At 37.2% G+C, this 13,041-nt stretch overlaps 1 protein-coding gene across 1 annotated transcript; it reads left to right on the top strand.

The window, feature by feature from the left end:
* Nucleotides 1-3,161: 3,161 nt before the first annotated feature.
* LOC122810819 (uncharacterized PPE family protein PPE24-like) lies at nt 3,162-11,848 on the top strand. Its single transcript, XM_044082378.1, is given in 5 exon segments — nt 3,162-3,273; nt 3,394-3,846; nt 3,934-4,176; nt 10,621-11,376; nt 11,379-11,848. Coding segments are annotated over 5 exon segments (2,034 nt in total).
* The last annotated feature ends 1,193 nt before the right edge of the window (nt 11,849-13,041 follow it).

Genomic DNA, 13,041 nt, shown 5'->3' with positions numbered 1-13,041 from the left:
TTGCAGGTGCTACCATAAATATTGATACCATTGGAGGTGGTAGCATTAATATTGATAACAATGGAGGTTTTACCATTAATACTGATACCATTGGAGGTGATACCATTAATATTGATACCGTTGGAGGTGGTACCATTAATACTGATACCATTGGAGGTGGTACCATAAATATTGATACCATTGCAGGTGTTACCATTAGTACTGATACCATTGCAGCTGGTAGCATTAATATTGATAATATTGGAGGTGCTATCATTAATATTGATATCATTGTAGGTGGTACCATTAATATTGATACCATTGCAGGTGGTACCATTAATATTGATAACATTGGAGGTGATACCATTAATACTGATACCATTGCAGGTGGTACCATTAATATTAATACCACTGGAGGTGGTACCATTAATATTGATAACACTGGAGGTGTTACCTTTAATACTGATACCATTGAAGGTGGTACCATAAATATTGATACCATTGCAGGTGGTACCATTAATAATGATATCATTAGACGTGGTACCATTAATATCGATACCATTGCAGGTGGTACCATTAATATTGATAACATTGGAGGTGATACCATTAATACTGATATGATTGGAGTTGGTTCCATTAATACTGATGCCACTGCAGGTGATACCATTAGTGCTGAAACCATTGCAGGTGGTACCATCAATATTAATAGCACTGGAGGTGGTACTATTAATACTGATAACATTGGAGGAGTTACTATTAATACTGATACCTTTTGAGGTAGTACCATTAATACTGATACCAATGGAGTTGTTAATATTAATATTGATAACATTGGAGATGGTACCATTAATACTGATACCACTGAAGGTTGTACCATTAATACTGATACCACTGAAGGTGGCAACATTAATGTTAATACCATTACAGGTGGAACCAGTAATATTGATACCATTTGACATGGTACCATTAATATTGATACCATTGCAGGTGGTACCATTAATGCTCATAACACTGGAGGTGGTACCATTAATACTGATACCATTGGAGGTCGTGCTATTAATATTGATACCATTGAAGGTGGTACCATTAATACTGATACCATTGTAGGTGGTACAATTAATATGGATAACAGTGGAGGTGGTGCCATTAATATTAATACCATTGGAGGTGTTACCATTAGTATTAATGCCATTGGAGGTGGTTCCATTAATAGTGATACCATTGCAGGTTGTGCCATTAATACTGATACTATTGCAGGTGGTACCATTAATATTAATACTGCTGTAAAAGGTACCATTAATATTGATAACATTGAATGTGGTACCATTAGTACTGATACCATTGCAGGTGGTACCATTAATATTGATAACATTGGAGGTGATACCATTAATACTGATACGATTTGAGGTGGTTCCATTAATACTGATGCCACTGCAGGTGATACCTTTAGTGCTGAAACCATTGCAGGTGGTACCATTAATATTAATACCACTGGAGGTTGTACCATTAATATTGATAACACTGGAGGTGTTACCTTTAATACTGATACCATTAAAGGTGGTACCATAAATATTGATACCATTGCAGGTGGTACCATTAATAATGATACCATTAGACGTGATACCATTAATATCGATACCATTGCAGGTGGTACTATTAATATTGATAACATTGGAGGTGATACCATTAATACTGATATGATTGGAGGTGGTACCATTAATACTGATGCCACTGCAGGTGATACCATTAGTGCTGAAACCATTGCAGGTGGTACCATGAATATTAATACCACTGGAGGTGGTACTATTAATCCTGATAACATTGGAAGAGTTACTATTAATACTGATACCTTTTGAGATAGTACCATTAATAGTGATACCATTGGAGGTGTTTATATTAATATTGATAACATTGGAGGTGGTACCATTAATACTGATACCATTGAAGGTTGTACCATTAATACTGATACCACTGAAGGTGGCAACATTAATGTTAATACCATTACAGGTGGAACCAGTAATATTGATACCATTTGACATGGTACCATTAATATTGATACCATTGCAGGTGGTACCATTAATGCTCATAACACTGGAGGTGGTACCATTAATACTGATACCATTGGAAGTCATACCATTAATATTGATACCATTGAAGGTGGTACCATTAATACTGATACCATTGTAGGTGGTACAATCAATATGGATAACAGTGGAGGTGGTTCCATTAATATTAATACCATTGGAGGTGTTACCATTAGTATTAATGCCATTGGAGGTGGTACCATTAATACTGATACCATTGCAGGTGGTACCATTAATACTGATACTATTGCAGGTGGTACCATTAATATTAATACTGCTGTAAAAGGTACCATTAATATTGATAACATTGAATGTGGTACCATTAATACTGATACCATTGCAGGTGGTACCATTAATACTGATACCATTCGGGGTGGCACCATTAATATTGATACAATTTAGGTGGTCCCATTAATACTGATACCATTGAAGGTGGTACCATTAATAATGATACCATTGGAGGTGGTACAATTAATACTGATACCACTGGATGTGGTACCATTAATATTGATACCATTGGAGGTGGTCTCATTAATACTGTTACCATTGAAGGTGGTACCATTAATAATGATACCATTGGAGGTAGTACCATTAATATTGATACAAGTGGAGGTGGTACCATTAATATTGATAACATTGGAGGTGTTACCATGAATATAAATACAATTGGAGTTGATACCATTAATATTGATAACATTGGAGGTGGTACCATTAATATTAATAGCATTAGAGGTGGAACCATTAATATTGATAGCATTGAAGGTGGTACCATTAATATTAATACCATTGGAGGTGGTACCATTAATACCGATACCATTGGAGGTGTTACCAATAATATTGATAAAATTGGAGGTGGTCCCATTAATACTGATACCATTGAAGGTGGTACCATTAATAATGATTCCATTGGAGGGGGTACCATTATTACTGATACCATTGGAGGTGGTACCATTAATATTGATACCATTGGAGGTGGTCCCATTAATGCTGATACCATTGAAGGTTACCATTAATAATGATACCATTGGAGGTGGTACCATTATTATTGATACAATTGGAGGTGGTACCAATAATATTGATAACATTGGAGGTGGTACCATGAATCTTAATACCATTGGAGTTGGTACCATTAATACTGACAACATTGGAAGTAGTACCATTAATATTAATACCATTAGAGGTGGTACCATTAATATTGATAGCATTGAAGGTTGTACCATTAATAGTAATACCACTGGAGGTGGTACCATTAATACTGATACTATTGGAGGTGGTACCATTAATACTGATACCATTGGAAGTTGTACCATTAATACTGATACCATTGCAGGGGTTACCATTAATATTGATGCCATTGGGGGTGGTAGCATTAATATTAATACCAGTGGAGGTGGTACCATTAATATTGATACCACTGGAGGTGGTACCATTATTACTGATACCATTGGAGGTGATACCATTAATATTGATAACATTGGAGGTGGTACCTTTAATACTGATACCATTAGAGGCAGTACCATTAATATTGATACTATTGGAGGTGGTACCTTTAATACTGATAGCATTGGAGGTGGTACCATTAATACTGATACCATTGCATGTGGTAGCATTAATATTGATACCATTGGTGGCTGTACCATTAATATTAATACCATTGGAGGTGGTGCCATTAATATTGCTACCACTGGAGGTGGTACCATTAATACTGATACCATTGGAGTTGGTACCATTAATATTAATACCAATGGAGGTGGGACCATTACTATTGATACCATTGACAGTGGTACCATTAATACTGATACCACTGTAGGTGGTACCATTAATATTGATACCATTGGAGATGGTACCATTAATATTGATACCATTGCAGGTGGTACTATTAATATTGATACCATTGGAGGTGGTACCATTAATATTAATACCACTGGAGCTAGTGCCATTAATATTGATACCATTGGAGGTGGAACCATTAATATTTGTAAGATTGGATGTGGTACCATCAATATTGATAACATTGGAAGTGGTACCATTAATACTGATAGCATTGAAGGTGGTACCATTAATATTAATACCATTGGAGGTGGAACCATTAATATTGATACCTTTGGACGTGGTACCATTAATATTGATACCATTGCAGGTGGTACCATTAATATTGATACAATTGGAGGTGGTACCATTAATACTGAAACCATTGCAGGTGGTGCCATTAATACTGATAACAGTGGAGGTAGTACCATTAACATTAATACCATTGCACATGCTACCTTTAATATTAATATCATTGGAGGTGGTACCATTAATATTGATACCATTTGAGTTGGTACCATTAATACTAATACCATTGGAGGTGATACCATTAATATTGATACCATTGGAGGTGGTACCATTAATACCAATACCATTGCAGGTGGTACCATTAATACTCATAACATTGCAGGTTTTACCATTAATATTAATACCAGTGGAGGAGTTACCATTAATAATGATACCATTGGAGGTGGTACCATTAATACTGATACCATTGGATGTGGTACCATTAATATTGATAACATTGGAGGTGGTACTATTAATATTAATACCATTGGAGGTGGTACCATTAATATTAATACCATTGGAGATGGTACCATTAATATTGATAGCATTGAAGGTGGTACCATTAATATTGATACCATTGGAGGTGGTACCATTAATATTTTTTATTTTATTTTTATTTTACATTTGTTGACCGGGATAGTCTGACTGGATGCATGTCCATTTTCAGCAGAGGCCCGGGGAGAAAAGCTCCAAGGGTAAGCAGATACAGCATTACATAATACCAGCATTACATATTACAAACAGACTATTTACAGAGATTACATAAATAAGCAAGTTAAACAAGTTCCACAGGTTACAGTTAATCCTGAGCACAAGTCAAGATTAAATTAAATTACACAGTAAACTAGTTAACAGGTTTTTACACATTCTAGAGAGAGTTAGCCAGGCTTGATACATTGACATAGCCAGTTAAGTGACAAATGTTGTTTGAGTCTAGTTTTAAATTGACCTAAGGTGGAAAGTAAGGTAATATCAGCTGGAAGAGAGTTCCAGGATCTACTTACAGAGTTTGCAAAGAGAGAATCACCGGCTGTGTTATTAATTTTGCTAGTCTGAATTAGTAGTTTGTTAGAGGATCGAAGTGGTCTATGATTGTTATAGGGGGTGATAATATTTTTAAGTGCAGGAGTATTGTCCGGATTATAGAGGATTTTATAGGCCATAATTAGTTGGTTATACTGGATTAGGCTGGGTCGTTCAAGCCAACCAAGCTGATTTAGATTGATGCAATGATATGTCCTAAAAGGCAGCCCAGTGGCAAACCTGGCAATGTGGTTGTAGCAAATTGAGAGTTTGTTAAGGACAGTCTTGTTTAAATTCGAGAGTAGAGGGGATGCATACAGAAGGGTTGAAAGAAGGTGAGAGCGAGCTATGGCAATTTTAGCTGGAGGAGTTAGCAAGGCATTTATTCTGTAAAGTGACCCTAGTTTTTTATTGATGGTTTTGATAGTTTGGTTAACATGTAGGTCAAATTTTAGATTATTGTCTATGATGACACCTAATAGATGGGTCAGGGGAGATTATTGTGCCATCATTTGATTTTATGGTAAAGGTGAAAGCAGTAGATCTACGTGTTGGTAAAAATAACAGCATTTTAGTTTTTTTGGGATTTAGGATCAGACTATGTTCAGAAAGCCAGTTTTCTATTGTACTAAAGGTAGTCTGGGTAGCTGACCATAACTCTACTGGAGATGTGGCTGAGCAAATCAGAGTAGAGTCATCAGCATATTGGATACAGCTGACTTTTGGGATGACAGTATAACGGTCATTAATGAAGATGGAGAACAGCAAGGGCCCTAGTATAGAGCCTTGTGGTACTCCAAGGGTGTTAGGTAGAAGGTTAGAGAGTTTGTTCTGCCAGATGACAGCCTGCTGTCGACCATTCAGGTAGGATTGAAACCATTGAAGGGCTCCAGTATCTAGACAGAATGCTTGCAGGGTGTGGATTAAAAGTTGGTGATCAACCATATTGAATGCCTTGGAAAGATCCAAAAAGAGGGCTGAGGATATATAATTATTGTTGCGATTATGGTTCATAGGTTCATAGGTTCGTAGATTAGCACTAAGCTAACTGCTCTTGCGAGCCATTTTAAGCCTAGCCAATTGTCCCTTGTGAGGCTCAAACCCTGCATCTTGTGTTTGTAAGGCAAACACCTTAACCATTAGGCCACCCTCCTAACCTCCCTGGTGTTAGTAAAGGCTAGGAGGGCTGAAGCAGTGCTGTGATGAGGACGGAAGCCATGCTGAGTGTCTGCCATAAGGCGATTTTGGATTAGGTGGTGCATGAGTTGTCTATGAATACATTTTTACATAATCTTTGCAAGTGGAGAGAGTATAGCTATTGAACTATAATTGGAGAATTCAGTAGAGCTGCCTCCTTTGTGAAATGGGATTACATAGGATATTTTCCAGATGGTGGGAATTTTAGCTTCTACTATGGTTCGATTGATTAGTATTGAGATGGGGTAAGCAATAGCATCAGCTGATTTTTGTAGGTACTCGGCAGGGAGTTGCTCAGCAGAAAGTGTAGTGGGTTTTAATTTTTTGATCAAGGTACATATAAGTGAAGTGGCAACTGGTTGGAAGCTGAACACAAGTAGGTTTCTAGGGGTGCTACTTTCAGGATCAGAGGAGCTAGGAGGTAGTTGGCTAGCTAGGGCTTGAATTGTCTCAGTAAAGAATTGGTTAAAACTATCAGAAACATCTTCAGGAGTTTTATCAATAGTAGTAGCAGGGATTGGCATTGAAGTTTGTCCAGGATGTAGTAGATTATTTAAACCTGCCCAAAACTTCTGAGGGTTATTTTGATTTACTGTCTGTAAATTACAGTAGTATTGTTTTTTGTCTTGTAAAATTGATTTTTTGGTTTCGTTCCTGGATTGCCTGTATTTAATGTGGTCTTGAGGGTCTATAGAAGAACGCCATAAAGCCCATGTTTTGTTTCTAAGGGTAATTTTGAGTTTAGACTCTATAGAAAGCCATGGTGCAGTTTTTGCCTTGGTTCTCTTTGAACGAACAGGTGCATGCAAATCAAGGATCTCAAGGAATTTGTTGTTAAAGTATGCTACTGCTTCATCTAAGGGGAGGTGTTTTAGAATAGACCAATTACATGAGTTTAGTTCTTGTTGGAATTTGGCAGGGTCAAAGTTTTTATTGTTTCTAACCTTTCTGACTAAGGGTTGTTGGAAATTAATGGTTTTGTGCTTAATTACATATGTGAGAAGATGATCGCTTAGGCCATTAAGGAGGGTACCAGAGGTGAACAGTTGGGGGTGACTGTTTATGAGTACCCAGTCGAGTATACTTTCTTTTTGGTTGGGTTTACCTATCCTGGTAGGGGTGGATATGATTTGTGTAAATGCATGCAGGTTAATATGGGTGGTTGGGGATTCTGAGGAATGGGTGCCCCAGTCTATGTTAATGTCTCCAAGTAGTAGGGTTTCTTGGGGGTAGTGACATGATAGCCAGTGCAGGATATCTTCAAATGTAGATATATTGTTACCTGGGGGAATGTACATACAGATGATATTAATGCATTTATTTTTATTAAGTTGCAATTTGGTGGCAAGAATCTCTGAGTTATTAATCTGAGGAGGTTGTATTACATCTATGGTGACATTCAACTCTGATTTATAGAGTACAGCTACCCCACCCCCCTTCCTCGAAGCACGGTCCAGCCTGTGTATGTTGTATCCAGGTGGTAACACTTCATTGTCTTTAGTGTTAGGTTTTAACCAGGTTTCAGATAAACAGAGGCTCTCAGGGGAGTGGACATCCAGAAGTGCAAGCAATTCATGTACCTTGTTATTAATGCTTCTAATATTGAGATGACAGACTAGGAGAGAGTTAGTTGGCCTATTAATTGTAGGTTTGTAGCTTAGATTACAAGTAGAGGGGGTATGTGTATCTGAAGTGAGTGGGCCAGGGTTGGGGTGAATATCACCACCAAGTATTAGGTTGATTCTATACTTGGTGATGAACTTCAGGAATTTGTTTATTAGTTTGTGGTAGTGTTTGGATCTAGAGCTAATGTGCCTAGGGTTGAGATGTTGATAGACTGAACAAGATGTTGGATAGGATCTGGTACTCTAAGTATGGTTGAAGGTGGAAGGATTTACAACTGGGGTGATAGTATGGCCTTTTGTGACCTGAAATCCCATGAGAAACTGGTTTTCATACAAGGTAAGGAGGTATGGTGTGAACAAGAGGGGTAGTAAAGAGGAGTATATCATTATATGTGATTCAGCTAGTGAGTTAAGGAACTGTTTTACCTGGTGATGCAACACCAGAAGATAAAGTGGTGAGGTAAAGGTACTGGAAGGGGGATGGGAGAATGCCAGATGAAAGCTAATAGGTGCTATTAAAATGTAGGTAGTAGAATGGGGGTGGGTGGAATTATCCCAGATGAAAGCAGATAGGATCTAGAAAGTGGGGGAGTGGCTATAGTACTATAAATTTAGAGGTACTGGGGGAGGTAATTGGGGCAGGGAGGGAGCGAAGAGAGCATAGCGAGGGCTAACGAAGGGCTATTGCAGTTTACAAGGTTTCCTAAGGTGTCCTAAAGCTATAAGGAAAGTATTACAGCTCTTAATGTAAGAGTCAATTTACTTCAGTTACAGGGGAAGGAGGCAACCACTCAAGTAGAAACAAAGAGCCCTATGGCTGACCAATATGGTGACCTGCTTAATTACAAAGGACTGTAAGTGAAAGCTTAACAAATGCTGTTTGTGTGTAACCTACTCTGTTTAAATGTTGAGAGAAACTGATTGCAGTCCTGTAGACACCGTTTTGTAGGGAACTGTAGAGTTCAACTAGGAAAAGAGAAAAGCAGAAATTCTAGGGTAAGCATGAAGGCAACAACAGGCAGTTAGTATATAATACTGCATTCAGAAAGGTTTGGTGGGGCGGGTAAAGTAGCATACTTCAGAATGAACTAAGATTTATAGCTAAGAAACCTAAGCAAGAGAGCAATGCAGTAAATAAACACTTGCCAGATTTTAAAGATATACCAGAAAAACTAAATCAATTATTCACAATTGCACAACTGGAAAATTGCCAGTAAAAGCACTTCATGTATAGCTAGCCCAAGTTATTCAAGTCATAAAAGCACTTCTTCAATGTGTGTGTGCAATTTAAATGTTAAAAAACACATGCAGCAAGGAGGAGCTCTGATTATACACTTTCTCTTGGTAAAGGTTCAGTTTAAACACAAATATTACCACAAAAATTCAGTAAAGTCACTAGTTACTTATAGAGCCTCTGAAAACAATTGAGCAGTCTCTGCAGAACCAGAGTTTTGCAGCAGGTCATTCAGTTGCACAAAAAGCAGTAAAAGATCCATACAATGAAGAAACTTACACTAAGTCACACCAGGTCAGCCAAGGGGGGAAGAGAGAGGAAAATCCTAAGCACCTAGATTTGAAAATGATGCCATTGAAGGAGGTGCAATTAATATTGATATTAGTTGAGGTGGTTCAATCAATATTAATACCATTGGAGGTGTTATCATTAGTATTATTGATATGATTGGAGGTGGTAGCATTAATATTGAAACAATTGGAAGGGTTCCATTAATACTGATGCCATTAGAGGTGGTACCATTAATAGTGATACCATTGGAGGTGGTACGATTAATATTGATACCACTGGAGGTGGTACCATTAATACTGATACCATTGTAGGTGGTACCATTAATATTAATACCACTGAAAATGGTAATATTAATAATGATACTATCCATGGTGGAACCATTAATACTGATACCATTGTAAGTGGTACCATTAATATTGATACCATTGGAGGTGGTACCATTAATATTGATACCATTGCAGGTGGTACCTTTAATATTGATATCATTGGAGGTGGTGCCATTAATACTGATACCATTGCAGGTGATACCATTAATACTGACACCATTGCAGTTGCTACCATTAATATTGATACCATTGGAGGTGGTGCCATTAATATTAATACCATTGGAGGTGGTACCATTAATATTGATACAATTGGAGGTGGTGCCATTAATATTAATACCACTGGAGGTGATACCATAAATATTGATACCATTGGAGGTGTTACCATTAGTATTAATGCCATTGGAGGTGGTTCCATTAATAGTGATACCATTGCAGGTTTTGCCATTAATACTGATACTATTGCAGGTGGTACCATTAATATTAATACTACTGTAAGAGGTACCATTAATATTGATAACATTGAATGTGGTACCATTAATACTGATACCATTGCAGGTGGTACCATTAATAGTGATACCATTCGGGGTGGTACCATTAATATTGATACAATTTAGGTGTTGCCATTAATACTGATACCATTGAAGGTGGTACCATTAATAATGATACCATTGGAGGTGGTACAATTAATACTGATACCATTGGATGTGGTACCATTAATATTGATAACATTGGTGGTGGTACCATTAATATTAATACCACTGGAGGTGGTACCATAAATATTGATACCATTGGAGGTGGTACCATTAATACTTATACCATTGGAATTGGGACCACTGATATTGATACCGTTGGGGGTGGTACCATTAACATTGATACCGTTGCAGGGGGTACCATTAATATTCATAACATTGGAAGTGATACCATTAATACTGATACCATTGCAGGTTTTTACACTAATATTGATACTTTGGAGGTGGTCCCATTAATATTAATACCAGTGGAGGTGATACCATTGATATTGATACCATTGGATGTGGTACCATTAATATTGATACCATTGGATGTGGTACCATTAATATTAATACCATTGGAGGTGCTACCATTAATTCTGATACAATTGGAAGTGGTACCATTAATATTGATATCATTTACGGTGTTACCATTGATACTGATACCATTGGAGGTGGTACCAATAATATTGATACCACTGGAGGTGGTACCATTAATATTAATACTATTGGGGGTGATACCATTAATATTGATACCACTGGAGGTGGTGCCAGTAATATTAATACCACTGGAGATGGTACCATTAATATTGATACCATTTACGGTGTTACCATTGATACTGAAACCATTGGAGGTGGTACCAATAATATTGATACCACTGGAGGTGGTACCATTAATATTAATACCATTAGAGGTGATACCATTAATATTGATACCATTGGAGGTGGTGCCAGTAATATTAATACCACTGGAGATGGTACCATAAATATTGATACCATTGGAGGTTGTACCAAAATACTGATACCATTGGAATTGGTACCATTGATATTGATACCATTGGAGGTGGTACCATTAACATTGATACCATTGCACGGGGTACCATTAATATTCATAACATTGGAGGTGATACCATTAATACTGATACCATTGCAGATGGTACCATTAATATTGATACCTTTGGATGTGGTCCCATTAATATTGATAACACTGGAGGTGGTGACTTTAATACTGATACCATTGCAGGTGGTACCATTAATACTAACACCATTGCAGGTGGTACCATTAATATTGATACCCTTGGAAGTGGTACCATTAATATTGATACCATTGGAGGTTGTACCATTAATATTAATACCACTGGAGGTGGTGCCATTAACATTGATACCATTGGAGGTGGCACCATTAATACTGATACCATTAGAGGTGGTACCATTAGTATTAATACCCTTGGAGGTTGTACCATTGATATTGATATCTTTGTAGTGGTACCATTAATATTGATAACATTGGAGATGGTACCATTAATACTGATACTATTGCAGGTGGTACCATTAATACTGATACCATTGGAGGTTGAACCATTAATATTGATTACAGTGGAGGTGGTACCATTAATACTGATACCATTGGAGGTGGTGCCCTTAATATTTATAACACTGTGGGTGGTACCATTAATACTGATACCTTTGTAGGTCATCTCATTAATACTGATACCTTTGGAGGTGGTACAATTAATACTGATACCATTGGACATGTTACCATTAATATTGATACCATTGGAGTTGGCTAACATTTATACTTATACCATTGGATATGATACTATCAATATTTATACCATTGGAGGTGGTACCATTAATATTGATACCATTGCATGTGGTACTAATAATATTGATAACATTGGATGTGGTACCATTAATATTCATACCATTGGAGGGGGTACCATTAATATTGATAACATTGGAGGTCGTACCATTAATATTGATACTATTGCTGGTGGTACCATTAATATTAATACCATTGGAGGTGGTACCATTAATATCGATACCATTGGATGTCGCACCATTAATACTGATACCATTGCAGGTGGTACCATTAATACTGATACCATTGGAGGTGGTCCCATGAATATTGATACCGTTGGAGGTGGTACCATTAATACTGATACCATTGCAGGTGGTATTATTAATACTGATATCACTGGAGGTGGACCATTAATATTGATACCATCGGAGGTGGTACCATTAATATTGATGCTATTTCAGGTGGTGCAACTAATATTGATAACATTGGAGGTGGTTACCATTAATTCTAATACCATTGGAGGTGGTACCATTAATACTGCTAACATTGCAGGTGGTAACATTAATACTGATAACATTGTAGGTGATTCCATTAATAGTGATACCATTGGGGGTGGTACCATTAATACTGATACCATTGGAGGTGGTACCATTAATTCTGATACCATTGGTGGTGGTACCATTAATATTAATACAATTGCTTGTGCTACCATTAATAATGATACTTGCATCTCTATGTTGCTGATGTAGGCAAGTAGATGGTGTTTCAATACTCAGAACAAACAACGAAGAAAGTCAGCAGAGATGTCCCACACTGTAGGGTAAAAGTGAGAAATTATGCCATTTGTAATTACTTGGGCCATAGGACTGTTATTA

This window comes from Protopterus annectens, chromosome 9.part0 (assembly GCF_019279795.1).
Source record: "Protopterus annectens isolate FY-2018-M chromosome 9.part0, PAN1.0, whole genome shotgun sequence".
NCBI classification, from domain to species: domain Eukaryota; kingdom Metazoa; phylum Chordata; order Ceratodontiformes; family Protopteridae; genus Protopterus; species Protopterus annectens.
The sequence above is the reverse complement of the archived record's forward strand: the minus strand, read 5'-3'. Positions and strand labels throughout refer to the sequence as shown.